This window comes from Dictyostelium purpureum (assembly GCF_000190715.1).
Source record: "Dictyostelium purpureum unplaced genomic scaffold DICPUscaffold_134, whole genome shotgun sequence".
Lineage (NCBI taxonomy): Eukaryota > Evosea > Eumycetozoa > Dictyosteliales > Dictyosteliaceae > Dictyostelium > Dictyostelium purpureum.
Genome location: NW_003519471.1, coordinates 1 through 18,660, shown reverse-complemented (window position 1 = coordinate 18,660; position 18,660 = coordinate 1). Strand labels below are relative to the sequence as shown.

The window sequence follows — 18,660 nt, the reverse complement described above, 5'->3', positions numbered from 1 at the left end:
TTCTTTATTTAGTAAATATAAATTAAATATTTTTATTTATTTATTTATAGTTTTTATTTATTTTTTACCGACTAATAATATGGCTATTGAAAATAAAAATAAAGAAAAGAAATGAGTTTTTGTAGTTTGAACATTTAATAAATTATAATCACCATTTTTAACCCTACTGTACATATTATTCATTAAAGGAATTGTTGCGAATGGTAATAAAAAAAATAAATTATTAAATTTTAACATTAAGAAAACTAGATATAATAAACCTCTAAAATTTAAATAAAATTAGTACTTATTGTGTTTATTATTATTATTATTAGTAATTATAATTACCCAATATATAACAAATAATAATAGTATAATGAAAAATTCTTCCCTAATATAATTGCAATTGTAACTACACCGTGTTTTTTATCAATTTCTATATCTCTGTGATAGTTTGCATGAATGGATTGGAGGATAACCGGTAGGAAATAAAAGCTATAGTATATGAAAGGGTTTGGGGATGTGAAGCTGAGGTCTATAGGTAAGCTTTTGGTATTTGCATAATAAAAAATCCAAATGTTTATATAATGAACCAAGCTGAATATAATGTGGCCCAATGCATAGTATTTTAAAGGAGTGTATAAACAAACACCCAGTATTTGAAGTAAATCCAATATTAGAATGGTGAAAAAAGCATCAGATCCCTTCCATTTAAAAGTTACCATTAGTAATATACCATTACATATTAATGGAAACTTTATAAAATCTCGAAGCTGTTTTTTTGATATATGTCTAAATAGTGTTGAATCTAATTCTCGTTTGGTTGTCTCTGATCCATATATAAAGTACTCTAAATATGAATTTAACAAGTATGCAAAACAAAAATTTTGAAATATAATTGTAAAACAAAAAAAACTAAACTTTAAATCTAATGTTTTGGTTTGACTGTACGCTATAGATGATGATGTTAGCAATATAAATAGTATACCAGTTGACAAATATGATCTAGTTGAAATTAAATATTTATTTATAACATTCATTTCACTTTACAACTTGTGTGTGATTTTTAACCTAAATGAATAAATATTATATATATATACAAATAAAAATATACAAAAAAAAAATAATAATACTAACAAATATTTTAAATTAAAAATTTTAATTTTTTTTTTTTTAAAATTTTCTAAGGGGTCTTTTTTTAATTAAATTTTTCGCAACGGGGGTTTTTTAAAATTAAAATTAAAAAAAAATTAAAAAAACGGGGAATTTTTTTTAAAATAAAATATCCCCCCCTAAATAATAAAATTTTTTATTTAAAATTTAAAATTTAAAATGTTTCCCAAGGGATAAAATCGGAAAAATTTTAAAAACTTTTTTTTTTTTTTTTTTTTTTTTTTTTTTTTTTTTTTTTTCAGATACAAGTAAGACTTAAATTATTAAAGAGTCAGAAAAAGTCGTTTGTTTAATAAACAATAAAATAAATAAAAATATTACTTTTTTTGGATTTTTCTTTTATTTTTATTATTATTATTATTATTTTTTTATTATTTTAATTAAATATAAAAAATGAATGTGTTAATTTAAAATAAATAAATAAAACCTATATACAAAAATTATTTTACTATTTATTTAAAAACAATTTACCAATATAATAATTTGAAGTTAAATAACCGATGGTACCACACATTACACCAAATAATGATGATATTATTATACTATAAAGATAGAAGAAATAGATTTGAATGAATCCAGTGAATTGGGTTTCTTGATAACGGTACAATAAGAAGTGGGCCATTATATAGATCGAGATGGAAAAGGATGAAAAGAATGACCACCATTGCCACTGATGATCCTTTCCATAGTTGATTATTATGAATGAGAATAAAATATTACAAATAAGTAACACGAAAAAGAATGCTAGTAGTTCGGTCGAATACCATCTGTTGATAACCAAATAACCCCTGGTGAATAGATACTTCATCACTGATTGACCAAATGTGTAAATAATTGAAAATGGGAAAATACCACAGATCAAAACCAATAGATAGTTATTATAGAAAAATGAATATCTCTTTACAGCATTGTTTAAAAAAGTTTGTGTTGAAAATGATGTTGCATTTGAAATGCTAATTATTAATTCTAAAAACAATGGTGAGGAGCTTGATAAACTATCATTATTGTTATTGTTATTCTTTTTGCTTTTTCTAATATTTAAATAAAACGATAGCATTGATAAAGGTGATCCTAAGAAAAAAAGTGTTATTATTGCTGTTGATAGTTTTCCCCAAGCTACAATTGACAAACCATTGACGCTATCGAAATCGCTTGAAAAGCTAATAACAATCTTTGTGAATATAATAATTGTTGAAACGACTGTTGGTATAAAGTAACTTGAATAAATACATGTCTTAATCCAATTCTCGGTTGAATTGCTAAAGATATTACTACTGCTATTATTACTAATTGTGTCGTTATTGTTATTACTGCCGCTGCTCGAACTACTATTTAAAAACATAAAACTAGAAACATAGCCACCAAGGATCGAAGAGATGGGATAAAGTATTATAGCCGAGTCTAATAAAGTTTTACTTGATAGTGTTTTCGATTTCCATACAAGTAATATTATAGCCAATATAAAAATTGAAAATAATTGGACGCCCAAGCTAATTAGAGAAATAAATAAATCTGAATATTTGATAGGTTTTATTAAATTATATTTTGATATTTTTGGCCCAAATCCCATATTATTATATTTTTTATCTGTAATTGTGGTGTATTTCGATATTGATGTTGGTGAAGAGGCTTGGTGCTGACGGTAAGGTTTTTGTTCTGAGTTATTACCAATTGAAGATTCTATATCATTATGGTCATATTCGTCATTGTTATAATCATAAGTAACTTCGTTATTATTAGCTGTATTATTATTGTTATTATTATTACTATTACCACTATTATAAATACGAGTTTTCATTGCATTAAATCTATTTTTATTAAATTCATAATATATATAACCCAGTATTAATATCCATATAATTGAAATGACTGCTGAATTTACAATTGAAATGATCATTGTATATAGTGAAATTTGTGAGGCGTGTCTTGTTAGTCTTGAATTTGATGATTCTTCGGTTGTGTACCATTCGATGCTATAAGTAAATTTAAAATTGATATCTTTATCATCATTTTCATCAATTAAAACTGGTTTTAATGGATTTATATCAACATTAATTAACTATAAAAAAACAAAATAGTGTTAATATTTTTATTGTAGAAAATAATTTTATACTTTATAACCACCTACTCTATTTTTATTATAATGTAGTGATATTTTATAATATGTATTTATATAATAACTCTTTTTACAATCTGTGGCGGTTTTAGGATCATGATGGTTACTATATTTGCACTCATTAATTACTCTACCAATTTTAAGGAATGATGGAATATTATCGATATAAACCTTTAATATATAGTCCTGTTTAATTGAGTCCAATATAACCTTTTTATTTGTTTTTGTAATTTTATTATTGCATATTAAAGTTTCATTAAAATTTTCTAATAATATTAAAAATGGTTAGTATATTCTCGATTATTATTTTGCTTATAGTTACTAATAGTAACATACTTGCAAACATTATTGGTATCGAGCTATCAATTAGTTGCTTATCTAAAAATGATAGTATAAACGATAGTTGTTTTTTATGTTGACCTATAATTTGATTTCCATCCGTTAGGCAAAGTTGTAATTTTTCTAAAGAGTATAACTGCTGTGGGTTGTCATATGGTGTTATATAATTGTAATAAAACTGTATATCTTCCCCATATTGGAATAAATGTGAACTGCCATCCTCTGATAGCCCACCTCCGTTGGTGCCATTTATAACCTTTAATTTATGGCTATTGATTGAAAAGAAAAATATAAATATAATAATAATTATTATACCAACAAATTTTTTTTTCATTATTTAATTAATTATTTATTATTTATTATTTATTATCTATTATCTATTATCTATTAAATAAACAATGAGTTGTAAAGTTATTATTGTTGTTATTATTATTATTATTTTTATTCGTATATAATAATTTTTATTGGCATATAATATTTTTTATCGGATACATAAAAGCAATTCTATAAATAAATATATTATTATTTTTTCTTTTAGTATTAATACTGCAATTAATTTGAAAAATAAAAAATTTAAAAAATTTTATAAATTAAAAATTATTTTTAAAAAAAAAAAAAAAAAAATTAAAAAAAAAAAAAAATAATTAGTTCGTTTTTTCAAGAGCAAAAAAAAAAACACTAAAATAGTAAAATTTATAATAAAATGGAATAAGATAAATAAAAATAATTATTTCAATTTTTATAGTCCATTTTTTTAAAATTAAAGATAAAAATAATGTTTTTTTTTTTGGAAAAAATTTCAAAATATTTTAAAAAAAATTTAGAAATTATAAAAAAAAGAAATAGGGATTTAAGGATGACAAAATTTCCATCTGATAAAAAGATTAAAATAGATATGGAAAATTAAAAAAGTTGTAAAAAATAAAATTGTTATAAAAATTAATCCTATAGTCAATCCATTTTAAAAAATATATTTATTAAATAAAGACCAAAGATTTATTACATCTAAATTAAAAAATAAGAAAAAAAAAAATAATATTTTTAAGATAATAAAAATTTTTGTTTTTTAAATTTTTATTTATTAATAGTACTATTTTTGAATTTACATAATTAAAATTTAAAACCAATTAAATTGATTAAAATAAATTATTTTAATGTTTTTAGAAGGCATAACCATAGCCACCAGATTGTTGGCCACTTGTATAATAAGTTTCAGATGTTGATGTATTGGTCTTGTTATAATAAACAGTACCATTTTGTTTTCCACCAGCACCAGCAATACCATGGCCAAAGTGTGCTACTGAATTGTTTGATTGTTGACCAATTGAGCCACCGGATGCGACAACTGATGATGATTTTGAAACATTACCGAGTGAAGTGATGGATTCTAAAATTTATATATTTAAAATAATTTATTAATACAAATAATGAAATAAACCAATAAATGAAACTAAACTTTTTACTTACTTAAGATTGACATTTCTTTTTTAATTTATTGTTTATTTTTTTTTGTTAATTTGATGAATAATAAAATTTTTTTTCATTTCTTAAATATTTTTTTTTTTCATTTTTAAAATTAAAAAAAAAAAACTAAATAAAAAAAGAATTGAATAGAATAAATACAAATTTTCCAAATAAGGAATTGTAATTATTTTCAAATAAAACTAATAATAGTTACAAATTGATATACCGTTATTATTTATTCTAATTTTTTGGATAATCGCCATGAAATCTTTAACAAAAAACTATCATTTGTAAAGACCAACACACTAAAACATCTATTTAAAGAAGTATTAAATACCAATATTCCATCTTTATAAGGCAATTCTTTTTTTAATAAATAACTTTTATTATAAAAATTTAAAATAATTTTAATTTATTATTAACTCTACTGAATTGCATCATAAAACATCATTTTTTTAAATAAATTAACCCTATCTAAAAGGAAAAAAGAGATAAAAATAATTTTTAAAAAATAAAATTAAATTAAAAAATATAAAAAAGGGGTCATAATGTGTGGTTGGTATATCAAATTGTTTTGATCCATTCGTTATTAAGTTTCAGTATATTTACTTTACTGCATATTAAATGGAGTAAAAAAATAAAATTAAAATGGAGAATGAAAAATAACAATATATATTAAATGTAAAATTTGAGATTAAAAATAAGATTTTATATAAATATATATATAGAAATAAAAAATTAATTTAATTTTTTTTTTTACTTTTAACAATAGAATCTCAATGCAAGATACGATATTATAGATATTATTATAAAATAAACAAATACTATATTAAACTTTAATGTAATTTATAATGATATATATTTAAGATTTTTATTTAATAAATTTTTACAGATGCATAAAGTAATATCACTTTTTTGTTTACCATTCATTATTTAATGAAGGAAACCAAAACCACCTGATTCTTGGCCACTAGCATAGTAAGTTTCAGATGATGAGGTTGAGGTTTTGTTGTAATAGACTGTGCCACCTCTTTGACCACCTGCACCAGCAATACCATGGCCAAATAGAGAAGCTGAAGAATTATTGGATTGTTGATTGTTTGAGCTACCGGAGGCAACAACTGATGATGATTTTGAAACTTTATTGAATGAAGTGATGGAATCTGAAAAAAATATAAAAAATTGATTAATTTATTTTTATAAATTTTTTTTTAAATTATAAAAATACTTACTTAAAATTGTCATTTTAGTTTTTTTAGAAATTAAATTTAATTAGTAAGTTAATTTGTTTGTTTGTTTGAATTGATATTTAAAAAAAGACAAAATATTTGACTTTAAATAGTTTTTTTTTAAATATGTATTTCTTTAAAAAAAAAATGAAAATATTAAATTTAAATAAAATTATATGAAATTGTAAATATAAAATACAATTACTTTTTAAAGAAAATGATATTCTAAAAATAATGCAACGTTTAAATTATCACTTAACAACAAAAAAATAAAAATTAAAAAAATTTTATTTATAAATCACTAACCTAATGAAGCTATCTGATATAGATTGTTTTTTCACACCTTGAATTATTAAATATATTTGAATAACTTGAATAATGCTTTTGTTTACAAATATTCTCCTGTCCTGGTTATAAAAATTCTACATATAACCTGGATGAAATCTATGACAATACCATCTTCAACTAAATTAATGAATCCAAATTTAAAAATATAAGTCAATATTACCTTCCAACATTTTTTTTATTTTATGATGATTAATGATACTGTATGATGTTTTATGATGCAATTTAAACAATGCATAATGTTAATATTTACTTTTTAAAACTACTACTTTTTTTCGCTACAACTTTAACAATAAACACATTTATATATCTATGTTTTATGTATTTTTATATTATATAACCTTATATAACCACTATAAAAAATGGGGTTATTCTATTTGTTTTCTTGTTATGTAGTGTGTTTAAAAAAAATAGCTACCCCCAATTAATAAAATAAAAAAATTTATAAAAAATTAAAATAAAATTAAACAAGTAAGTTAATTTCTATTTTTATATTAAATCATTATGAATTGTATTAATGACGATCCTAAATTCTAGTTATAAATAAAATAATAAGAAAAAATGTTTTTTTTTTTTTTTTTTTTTTTTTTTTTTTTTTATATCTAAAATTTTTTTTATTTTTTTTTATTACTATATACCATTTTTATAAATATATTGTTTATTTGTATAAAGTTTCAGCAAATGAGTTGTAATCGAAACCTTGTTCGGTACGTGGCATATTGGCTAATAAATATTCAACTTGTTTAGCATCTGAAATTGATTGACGGATTTGAGCTTCAGTGATGAAGTCTTTATCTTCAGCCATAACTTTGAAAGCAGCTTTAATTGATTCTGCATTATCTGAACCTTTACGTGAGCTGACCATGTATTCAACAAATTCTTCGAATGAGATGAAACCAGAGTTATCAGCATCAATTTTAGTGATGACAGCTGATAATTGATCTTCAGTTAAATCTTCACCGAGTGATTTGAGGCATGAACCAAATTCGAGACGGTTTAATTTGTTATCATTATCTTTATCAAAGTGTGAATAACAAGCTTTGAATTCAGATAATTCTTCAGCTGATACACCTGAAACTTGTTTTGAAAGGATTTCACCTTCAAAGACTTGTTCTTGTTTTTTGGCGGCGGTGGTGAGTTTTTCCCATTTTAATTTAACAGAGTCTAAAGTGTGTTGAGTGTGTTTGTTTTCAGTGACTTGAGCTTCTTCTAATTGGGTGGCAGTAGCGATTAAATCGTCTAAGAGTGATTTCTTTTCTGATTGATCGGCAATGATGGCACGAATGTTATTTAATTGTTCTTGTGGATCTGAAGCATTTTGTGAAAGTTTTTCGAGGTTTTCTGAAACGTATTCACTGACAACATTAGCTTTTTCAGCAAAGGCTTGGCATAAAGCATCATTGTTGGTTTGAGTTGAAAGTTCAGTGGCAAGTTCAGCTTTACGTTGTTCAATACCAGCTAATAATGAGTTCCATTTGGCTGAAAGATCATCATATGAAATGACAGAGTAATCGTTTTCTGAACGACCTAAATCACGGAGTTGTTGAGTTAATTGAGCAAGAGCTTCTAATTCAGCAAATTGGTTGGCTTGATCTTGGAGGAAAGCATCGAATTTGGCTTGGGTTTCATTAACAGCATCGATAGAGTCGACACTGATTGGGTCAAAGACGGTATCATCAGCAGATTCAATCCAGACGTTTAATTGAGCAGCACGTTTAGCAAATTCGACTAATGAATCTTCGATCTTTTGAAGTTTTTCTAATTCAGCTAAAAGTGAGTTCTTATAAGTTTCTGAAGATTGTTTAACACCTTGCCATTGACCATTGAAGAAGGTATCTTTACGTTCAGTTAATTGGCCAACACCGCTGTAGTTAAGTTCAGCTAATTGAGCAAGAATGCTATCGAGATCACTAGTTGATTGAGCTTCTAATGATTGGTATTCACCGTCAAAAGCTTCTAAATTCTTTAATTTGGCTTGAACAGCAGTGATTGAATCACCGAAATCAGTTGATGATAAGTATGATGATTTGGAGTTTGACCAGTTTTCTAATTTCTTAAGAATACGGTTGTATTTTTGTAAGAGAACAGCGATTTTCTTTTGACGTTTGAGTTCGTTTCTAAGAGCATCTTGGTGTTCTTGTTCAGTTTTATCTAAATGTGTCCATAATTGATCGATTTCTGATGGTGATAAACCTTGTGGTGGAACGAATGGTTCACGTTTAATTAAACGTAATTTAGTTTGTAATGAGTTGAAGATGGCTTCTAATTCGAGAACTTCTTGACCCTTTGGTGGTTTTTCACCATTCTTGTAGGCTTTGAGTGAAGCAATGTGTTGTTGAACTGATTCGATTGATTCACCGAAATCACGACCTTCGAGGTGTTGAACTTTAGCGTTGATCCATTCGACTAATTCGGTGGCTCTCTTGACATAATCAGATTTGGTTTGTTCGAGTAACATAAAGGTATCTAAAACTTTACCGACTTGTTTACCAGCAGTTTCAGCTTTTCTTGAGGCAGAGAAGTGATGGTAGTATTGAGCAACGTAGGTCATAACTGAACGTTCATCTGGTTTTGGAACATCTAACATATCAGAGACATCAAGCATCTTTGGAATATCTAATTCTTTTTCGGCAATATCGAAAGCTAATTGTAAGTTACCAGCTTTGTCATCTTTGTTTAATGAATCGTAATCGATTAAATCTGGACGATGTTTGTGGATTAAAGCACAGAAAGCAAGACCATCTTGGAAGGAGGTATGGAAATTACCAACTTTAACACGTTCATAACCTTCAGTTTTTCTTTGGCACCAAAGTAAAAGAGCTTCTTTGGCTGATAATTCTTCAATTGAAATATCTTGAATGGCAAAACGAAGAATAATGGTCCAAATCATACCTAAAGTCATTTTAAGATTCTTATCGACTAACTCTTCAGCACCAATACCAATGAGTTTAACACCATGGGCTTCGATGTGTTTTAAACAAAGACCAACATTTTGAATTGAGTGAATTCTTAATTTTGGTGTTTTATTTACTTTGAAAACTGGATCATTAGAAATAACTTCTAATAATTGAGCTAATTTAATACCATCAGTGAAATCTGAGTCGATTTGTTCAATATTTGAACCAAGTTTACGTAAGTGTGAATTACACCAAGCAGTAAAAGTCTTTTAGATACAATTAAAAAAAATATATTAATATTTATTTTATAAAAATTGAATTTTAAAAATATTAAATAATTACTTTTTTTTGGGTGATTTCCCAAGCTTTATTTAATAATTGTTTATCATTACCAGATACGGTGGCAGTTTCTTCTGACATTTTATATTATATATGTTTTACAAAAATAAATATTAATTTATTTGGTGGTGTTTAGTTTTTTTAAATGTTACAAATTTACAAAAAAAATTTAAGATTTTTTTTATAAACTATTAAATATATAAATATAAATAGGGAAAATAAATAATAAAAAAAAATGTATATTATACAGAATGAATTAAAAAAAAAAAAATTATATAAAAAATTTTTTATTTTATTTTTTTTTGAAAAAATTTTATAATAATTAAAAAAAAAAAAAAAAAAAAAAAAAATAATAAAAAATAAACCCAATTTTTTTTTGAAAATAAGATTTGAATCTAAAAAAGATTTTTTTTTTATTTATTTTAATTTTTTTTCTTTTTTTTTCAGTTTAAAATATAAATGGTGATAACCCACCACTACTATTATTTATCAGTTTATACTTTTATTTGAAATTTTAATTAGAAGGGTCTGTTTGATGAGTTAATAGTAAAAATAAAATAACTTTGTTTTATTTCTAAAATCAAAAAAAACCCACACCTCCATTTTTTTATTTTTAAATTTATTTATAATAATTTAACCATAAATAATTACAATAAATTTTTATTATTAATCAATATAAATATTTGAATTTGGTTTGGTTTGATTTTTTTTTTTTGTTTTTGTTTTTTTTTTATATTTTTTTTAATTAATTAAACAATCAATATATCTTTTAAGGAGATAAAAGAGTATACTAAAAAAAAACAAGAAATAAAAAAAATAAAAAAAAAAAAAATAAAAGAAATCATTATAATAAGGATATGTTATGAACTATTTAATAGCTATATTTTTATTTTAAACAAAAAAATGAGATATTTTTTAAAAAATCACATTCCCAAATCTGCAAACTTTTTTTTTTTTTTTTTTTATAATTAATGTAATTATTATAATTATAAATTTATAAGGCAATATAATTAATACTCAATGAGATATTACATGTATCATGATATAATATTTAATTGGCAAAAAAAAAAAATAATTAAAAGATTTATCCTTTAAAAGTAATTTTGAAATCTAAAAAAAAATTCCATATTTGAATATTTAGTACATATGTTCTCATACTATTAGTAATTTTTTTTTTTTCCATTTATATATAGTATGAATACAAGTGTAATTGTTATATTTGGTCAAGTTCACATGAGCAAACCAAATGGTGCAAATTGGATGTATTTGAAATGAAGAAATAGAGAAGCTAACAACCATGCCACCCACTATTTTATTATTTAATTTATTAAAAAAGATAACCGTTAAAGATACTTTTTTTTTAAAAATTAAAAAAAAAGTTTTTTATTTTTTATTTTATTTTTTTTAAATTTTTTAGTTTTTTATTTTTTTTATTTTATATATATATATTATAAATTATATTATATTATATTATATTTATTTTATTATATTATAATTTACTTTAAGTTGATCTTTTTATAATTTTATATTTTTATATTTTTATTTTTATTTTTCAAAACTTTAATAAATCAAAAAAAGAAATCTTTTTATTTTTTTATTTTTTTATTTTTTTTTTTTAAAATTAAAATTTTAATAAATATTTAAAATATTAAGTATTTAATCAAAATAACGGAAACAAATAGTAAAAATAATAGTAATATAGTAGGCAAAATACATTATATTAAAGTTGGTAAATGTAATTATTTAAAAATAAAGTTTTTGTTTTTTTATATATATATATAAATATTATATATCATATTTCATCTCATACTCATATTATTATCAAAGCTGCCCAATTAGAAAAATATAATTAATCACGATCTCATTTATCACTCACCTACCTCCAATAAACCCACACTTCCCAAATTTTTTTTTCCAATTTTTAATTTTAAAAATTTATTTTATTATTATAATAAACTAAAAAAATACACACCCCACTCACTCGCTCTAATTACCACTTATACACAACAACCACACACAACTTGATGATTATAACTTATTTTTATTTTATTTTATTTTATTTTTTTTTAATTTTATTTTTATTTTTATTTTAATATTTTTTTATTGATATCTTTTTTTTATTTTTTTTTATTTTATTTTTTATTTTTATACACATCATATCGTATCATCAGTATTTACATATAGATATATTAAATTAACAGATAAAATAAATAATAGTACTACAATAAATATAAATATTAACATTTTTTTTATTTTATTTTTTTTATTTTTTTTTTTTATTTTATTTTATAAAATTTTTTAAAATTTTTTTTAAAAAATATTTTATTTTTTATTTTTTATTTTTTAATTTTTTTTTATTTTTTTTAAAACTAAACAATAGAACAATTGTGTTTATTTTTATTTATATTTATATATATAATAGCAAATCGTATTTTTAAGTAAAAATACCATTAAAATTATTTAAGAAAAAAAAGAAAAGGAAAAAAAAACGCTACCAAAAACTATATTATATATAATAAAATATATATAATATAGGAGAAAAGTAGATCACCCCAAAAAACAAATAGTAAAGTTTTAAATAAAATGGAATTAATCAGATCTTGTTTCGAAGGTGTTATAAGATATTCCAATAATTTTAGGAGCACCACAGACCAAACATCGCCATCACAACAATCAACCAGTAGCAAATATAATGAAACAATAACAGCTGATGGAAGTAGTAACCAAGATTCCGCAACAACAACAACAACAACAATTAATATAAAAAATAATGATAATGCTAATATTAATCATAATGTACATAGTTTAAATAGTAACAATAGTTCAATTTCAAATGAAAAAAATGGTAACAGTAGTGTAAATGATAAAGACTATTCAGAAAATAGTAGAAGTATAAATGACAGCAATAATGGAAATAGTAATAGTGAAAACCACAGTGATAACAATAGCAACAATGAAGATAATGACAGTAATGGTGATAATAGTAATAATCAACAAGATGAAGATGATGAAAATAATATAAATAAAAACAATATAAATGGCGCAACTGAAGAAAATGATATATTTTCAATTAATTTTTCATCATGGTCAAAGAATAAACAATTATTAATAGAGAATGGCAAAGCTATTTTTGAAGCATCTGGTTTGGTTAAGGATCTAAATCTTACTGATGTCACAGAATTTTTAGAAATTGTTTCATGTTCCTATAGAGAAAACCCATTTCATTCTTTTAATCATGCAATTGCTGTGACCCAAACCGTATTTTTAATTTTTATTAAAGCAAATCTTTTAAATATTTTAACACCAATCGTAAGTAAACTAAATTATATAACATTTAGGTTTTTATTTTATTTATTTATTAATTTTATTTTTTAATTAATTAATAGGAAAAATTATCAATTATAATTGCATCAATTTGTCATGATTTGGACCATCCAGCATTAAGTAATAAATTTCAAATTAATATTAAAAGTCCAATAGCAGTGTTATATGATAATAAATCAGTTTTAGAGAATCATCATCTTTCAATATGTTTAAAAATTCTATCAAGCGATGTAGGTTCAAAGTTAATGGAAACACTATCTGAAGAGGAAAAAGAAATCTTTTTGAACAAAGTAAAAATATTGATTTTGGCTACTGATATGGAGAACCACTTTTCTTACAAATCTCAATTTGATGAAGCTATACTAAACTTTAATTGGGAAAATACAGAACACCGTGATTTATTATTAATTATGTTACTAAAATCAGCAGATATTTCAAACGAATTAAGATCATTCGATATTTCAAATAAATGGGCAAACGCATTAATGCAAGAGTTTTTTAATCAAGTAAATATTAAATTGGTTTTATAAAATTTTAATAGTTTTTATACTGATATTTTTTTTAATTTTTATTTTATTTAGAGCGATTTAGAAAAACTTAATAACATTCCTGTTACACCATTTATGGAACGTGAAAAAGTTGTTTTACATTTAACTCAGGTATCATTCATTGAAAAGTTCTTATTACCTTCCTATCAATCACTACAAGTTTTATTACCATCGTTAGAAGATTTTGTTACAAGAATAAAAGAAAATAAAGAAACATGGTCAAACACTGGAAATTAAAACCCAAAATTTTTCTTCAAAACCAAACCAAACCAAACCACCACACAAATCAAACCCCACACCACATATTTATAACAAATATTCAACTCCCAACCCCACCCAAACTAACACCATAAAATTTTTTTTAAAATTATTAAATCAAGACTAGTGACTAGTCGTTTTGGTAATAAAAATCGAAATAAAAAAAATATTATATTTATTTAAAAAAACAATATCTTTTCTTGGTTATTATTGCATTATACTTTTTATTTTTTTTTTTTTTTTTTTTTTTTTTCGTTTTTTTATTTTAAATTTAAATTTTTATTTTTTTTTTTATTATTTTTTTTTATTTAATTTTAATAATAATAATAAATTATAATTATAAAATGTTTAAAAATAATAATATAAAATATTTATTAAATATAAATATAAATTTAAACTTATTAAATAGGTTTAATATAACCAATTATTCAACTAGTATAAATAAAAAAAAAGGGGCATTATTAAAATTAAAAGAAAGAGGAGAAAAAAATAAAAAAATAAAAGAGCAATACGATTTTAAATCATCATATATTAAATTCTCAAGTGAAGATTTATTAAAAAAGAAAAGAGAAAGAGAAGGAAAGAAATCATTTAAAGAATTATTAGAAGAAAATTATGAGGAGATGAGTGAATTAATTATAGATCAAAGACCCACAATTGAATCTATGGAAAATAAAACACCAAAAAAAATAAACAATAATAATGCAAGTCCACTTGACTTTTCAAAACCAATATTTACTGATGAAAATTCACCACCAGAGGATCTATTTTTAGAGGAGCAAATTAAAAGGTTAATGGTAGAGCAAGGTAAAACTAATATATCGGATGTCAAAATCCCAACATCATTAATCGAACAATCTTATGGTATCAAAAGAGAAATTAGTGAAAGCGAGATTAGATTTGCAAATTCATTTTTCAGTAAGGGTGCATCGTTGGACTCGATGGCAATTAAGGGTGTCGATTTCCCAAAGAAATCATATCCACAGGTTGCATTCCTTGGTAAATCAAATGCAGGTAAATCTTCATTATTAAATGCAATTCTAAATCGTGATATGGCTTATGTTTCAAAAAAACCAGGTTGTACAAAATCAATTAATTTCTATCAGCTTTGGGAAAAAATTTATCTTGTCGATTTACCAGGTTATGGTTTTGCAAAAGTTTCAAAAAAGAAATCATCGGTATGGGGTGAAGCAATTTCAGAATATTTATTAACAACACCAAAGTAAGCATTTTACTAATATCTTTTAAAGAAACCGATAATGGGTTATTAACTTTTTATTTTTTTTTAGTTTATTTAAAATATTTTTATTAATAGATTCAAGAATTGGTATTCATAAAAATGATATTGAGGCAATTGAATTAATTGATCAACATAAAGTATCATTTCAAATTGTATTAACTAAAATAGATAAAACCAAACCATCAATTTTAAAAGGTATCTATAATCAACTAAAAGATATTATCAACGAAACATCATGCTGTTTACCCACCATTATCCAAACCAGTGCTCTCGAAAGCAGTGGTCTCAATGAAATTAGATCTGTTATTTTAAATGTTACTGGTATGGATAAAGAAAACTTTATTAAAAGAAAGCAAGACCCTGTTATTCAAAACCCTCCAAAAATTCAAACAAATAATAATATAAATAATAAAAATAATAATAATAATAGCAACACAAATAATAAGAGTAATAATATAAATAGAAAACAACACGAAAATAGAGAAAGCTATAGAGATAATAAAAAAAATAAAAATAATAAAAAATAAGTAAAAAAGAAAAAGAAATTTTTTTTTTTTGAATTTATAAACTATTTAAAATTTTATACTAATATCTTTAGATAAAATATAAATAGCTATAATAAATAAATAAATATTTAAATTTTATTTGACTATTATTTTTTTTAAATAATAATATCCAAAATTTTAAAAAATAATATAATTTTGTGTATATATTTTAATATATCATTTTTTATAAAATTTAACTGTATGATTTATATTTTGTGTTGGTGTCTGGTGGTTGTTTGGTGGTTGTTTGGTGGTTGAGATACTATTTATTACATGGGTGTTTATGGTGGTTGTTGATGTTGGGATTGTTTTTTATTAAGCTGATAAAAATTTTGGTAATTTATGATATTTATTTCTATTTGCTCTAATATGGGAACGTGAATTTAATCTATCTACAATTTTTAAATATTTTAAACTTGGGCATGATTCTATAAAGAATGTTACCAAATCATCAGATAAACTAGTTTCGTTATGGCTAAGGGCTAAATTTTTTTGATGTTTTTGTAAATTTGTTAAATAACTATTTAAATTGTCAAATTCGATATCTGGTGAGTTGATTATATTTGGTGATTGTTGTTGTTGATGATTATTATTAAAGTTATCATAATTATTATTTAAATCCTGTCGATTTTGTTTTTTTTCAAAGTCTTTTGAATTTGTAAATTTATCGATTTGTGGTGTATTAATTTCTAAAACCTTTAATAATGGTTGGTTTGATACAAAATTTTTAATCTCGTGTTCGGATATTAAATTTGATTGATATGGGCTTTCCATTGATTCTATTTTAACTCTTGCCCAAATTGGTTTGCATGTAGTTTGAGTGAGTGGGCCATTCTTTAAAACGAGATGTCTCATTTTTAAAGTTGAAAGTAATTGAAAAGATTTGACAGTTATATTTGAAAGCCAACCTTCAAATGAAAAATGCTCTAAATTTGGACACTTTCTAACTAACATTTCAACCATTGAATCTTCCAATTTGTATTCGGTATGAGAGAATGGTGTATATTTGATACCAAGGCATGTTGTAAAACGAATTGTAAGCTCTTTTAAGCCACTTCCAAAAACTGAGGTGATCATTTCAAAAAGAGAATTTACATTGGTATTCCATACCGACAAATGAAGACCCGAAAGATTTGGTAAATGTTTTTTAAGAGAAACTAAAAATTTTATATCGAGGTTTGTAGTTATTAAATAAAGTCTCTTTAAGTTTATGAATGTATTTGAATTGTGGAAAATAGTTGAAAATAATAAACTGTTGATTGTTGTTGTTGTTCCAATTGCAGAGCTCATACTTGTATCGGATGGGTCATGATTTAAAAGTCCTAATTCGGTTACTTTTTCTGCATTCTTTATATTGGATCTAAAAATTGAATGCTCTTTACTCTTTGAATATGGCAAATCTATACAAACTCTCATCTTGATTCTCTCGACATGGTCACAATTATCTAAAAATTGAAATAAGGTGCTAAGTGGAATAATTGATTCTCTATCTTTAATTGGTAATGTTAATGGTTTTTCTAAATCCAAAACAAATCTTGATACATCGTTCATCATTGACTCTTTATCAATTTTTACAAAACATTCACAATCTGTCGATAATAATTCTGGTTGGCCTTCTGTTACTAAAACACTTGTATTATTATTATTTGGATTTGATGCTGATGCTGAGGATCCAATGGGTTGATGTTGACTAGTATAAATTGGATGTTGGTCACCACTTGTACGTAAGCCACTTAAAAAATTACCCTGTTGTAAAAAGTGATTTGGTCTATTAATGTTATATCCATTACTATTTTGTTGTTGTTGACTTATCGAGAATTCTGGAAAAGTTGGCATTGGTGAATTTGGTGCTGCAATTGGTGAAAATAAACCTTTATCTGAGTTTATGGCTGTTAAACAACTATTATTTGTATTTGAAGATGATGGAGAGGAAACAGAGTGAATATCATGAGGATTTTGAAATACTCTAAAAACTAATTTTTTTAATTTTGGTACTGAGTAAAATGGTTTTAAATACTCCATCCAATTAAAAAGGAATCTGTATTGTGGATTGGTTGAATAATAACATTTGTGACAGGAGCATGGTGATATAGTTATATTAAAATTATTAATTAAATGGTGTGTGATTGCTGGTGTTGATATAATTGGTGTTGGATTATGTAATGAAATGAAACAATTCTCTAATAAAGGGTATGGCTGCATCAATAAAACATTTCTCCATGAACTGCATACTGATGCACAACTACATCTATCTATAAAGGACAATTGTGAGAATATTAAATCTAAAACATCAATTGGTAAAAATATTTCTTGATATATATTATCGTTACTATTATTTAATTCTATATCTAAAATTAAAAAATTATTAATAAAAAAGTTTTTAAAAATATTTAATAAATTTTTTTATGAAATGTGTATATTACCTTTTATATTTATTATATCTTCGTCTTTATAAAATATTGTTGTTTTTGGTGATTCGTGACTATTATAGTTATTATTACTTTTATTTGGTGATAAAGGAATAAATGGTATTGGTGGTAATAATGATTTATGATGAAACATCATACTGTCGGGATTATCAATATTATTATCATTATTATTGTTATTATTATTTTCCATGATTGTTCTTGCTTCAAATATGGATGCGGTTAAATCTGAATGTGATCTTTTTCTTCCAGTAACACCACTATTGCCCAAAGGAGAATTATTATTACTGTTATATGGTGTTTGGGATTGAGGTGATAAATGTTTGTGTTTGTGAATTTAATAATGAATTTAATGAATTTATTGATAATCTTATATTATTATTGTTGTTGTTGTTGTTGCTATTAGGATTATTATTTGTTGCTTATTATTTAAAATAC

At 23.4% G+C, this 18,660-nt stretch overlaps 8 protein-coding genes across 8 annotated transcripts; 2 read left to right on the top strand and 6 right to left on the bottom strand.

Moving 5' to 3' along the window:
* Window positions 1-57: 57 nt before the first annotated feature.
* On the bottom strand, window positions 58-1,019 carry DICPUDRAFT_34083 (uncharacterized protein; the record flags this gene model as incomplete). Its single annotated transcript, XM_003288395.1, has 2 exons — window positions 58-262; window positions 328-1,019. 2 exons carry the CDS (start codon window positions 1,017-1,019, stop codon window positions 58-60), a joined length of 897 nt encoding a protein of 298 aa, XP_003288443.1.
* Window positions 1,020-1,453: 434 nt separating this feature from the next.
* DICPUDRAFT_98028 (uncharacterized protein) lies at window positions 1,454-4,097 on the bottom strand. Its single transcript, XM_003288394.1, has 3 exons — window positions 3,605-4,097; window positions 3,281-3,534; window positions 1,454-3,211 (listed from the first exon to the last, which is right to left on the bottom strand). The coding sequence occupies exons 1-3, from the start codon at window positions 3,939-3,941 to the stop codon at window positions 1,601-1,603; spliced, it is 2,202 nt and encodes a 733-aa protein (XP_003288442.1). The 5' UTR covers window positions 3,942-4,097; the 3' UTR covers window positions 1,454-1,600.
* Window positions 4,098-4,767: 670 nt separating this feature from the next.
* DICPUDRAFT_152671 (uncharacterized protein) lies at window positions 4,768-5,087 on the bottom strand (the record flags this gene model as incomplete). The annotated part of the gene is made up of 2 exons (XM_003288393.1): window positions 4,768-4,994; window positions 5,075-5,087. 2 exons carry the CDS (start codon window positions 5,085-5,087, stop codon window positions 4,768-4,770), a joined length of 240 nt encoding a protein of 79 aa, XP_003288441.1.
* Window positions 5,088-5,901: 814 nt separating this feature from the next.
* Window positions 5,902-6,367, bottom strand: DICPUDRAFT_92099 (uncharacterized protein). The gene is made up of 2 exons (XM_003288392.1): window positions 6,304-6,367; window positions 5,902-6,234 (listed from the first exon to the last, which is right to left on the bottom strand). The coding sequence occupies exons 1-2, from the start codon at window positions 6,314-6,316 to the stop codon at window positions 6,005-6,007; spliced, it is 243 nt and encodes an 80-aa protein (XP_003288440.1). The 5' UTR covers window positions 6,317-6,367; the 3' UTR covers window positions 5,902-6,004.
* Window positions 6,368-7,243: 876 nt separating this feature from the next.
* Window positions 7,244-10,071, bottom strand: DICPUDRAFT_47922 (uncharacterized protein). The gene is made up of 2 exons (XM_003288391.1): window positions 9,885-10,071; window positions 7,244-9,808 (listed from the first exon to the last, which is right to left on the bottom strand). The coding sequence occupies exons 1-2, from the start codon at window positions 9,960-9,962 to the stop codon at window positions 7,304-7,306; spliced, it is 2,583 nt and encodes an 860-aa protein (XP_003288439.1). The 5' UTR covers window positions 9,963-10,071; the 3' UTR covers window positions 7,244-7,303.
* Window positions 10,072-12,464: 2,393 nt separating this feature from the next.
* On the top strand, window positions 12,465-13,990 carry Pde3 (cGMP phosphodiesterase type I; the record flags this gene model as incomplete). The annotated part of the gene is made up of 3 exons (XM_003288405.1): window positions 12,465-13,190; window positions 13,268-13,711; window positions 13,787-13,990. The coding sequence occupies 3 exons, from the start codon at window positions 12,465-12,467 to the stop codon at window positions 13,988-13,990; spliced, it is 1,374 nt and encodes a 457-aa protein (XP_003288453.1).
* Window positions 13,991-14,355: 365 nt separating this feature from the next.
* On the top strand, window positions 14,356-15,778 carry DICPUDRAFT_34085 (uncharacterized protein; the record flags this gene model as incomplete). Its single annotated transcript, XM_003288404.1, has 2 exons — window positions 14,356-15,233; window positions 15,301-15,778. The coding sequence occupies 2 exons, from the start codon at window positions 14,356-14,358 to the stop codon at window positions 15,776-15,778; spliced, it is 1,356 nt and encodes a 451-aa protein (XP_003288452.1).
* Window positions 15,779-15,808: 30 nt separating this feature from the next.
* Window positions 15,809-17,269, bottom strand: DICPUDRAFT_92097 (uncharacterized protein). Its single transcript, XM_003288390.1, has one exon. The coding sequence runs from the start codon at window positions 17,210-17,212 to the stop codon at window positions 16,112-16,114; it is 1,101 nt and encodes a 366-aa protein (XP_003288438.1). The 5' UTR covers window positions 17,213-17,269; the 3' UTR covers window positions 15,809-16,111.
* Between the last annotated feature and the right edge of the window lie 1,391 nt (window positions 17,270-18,660).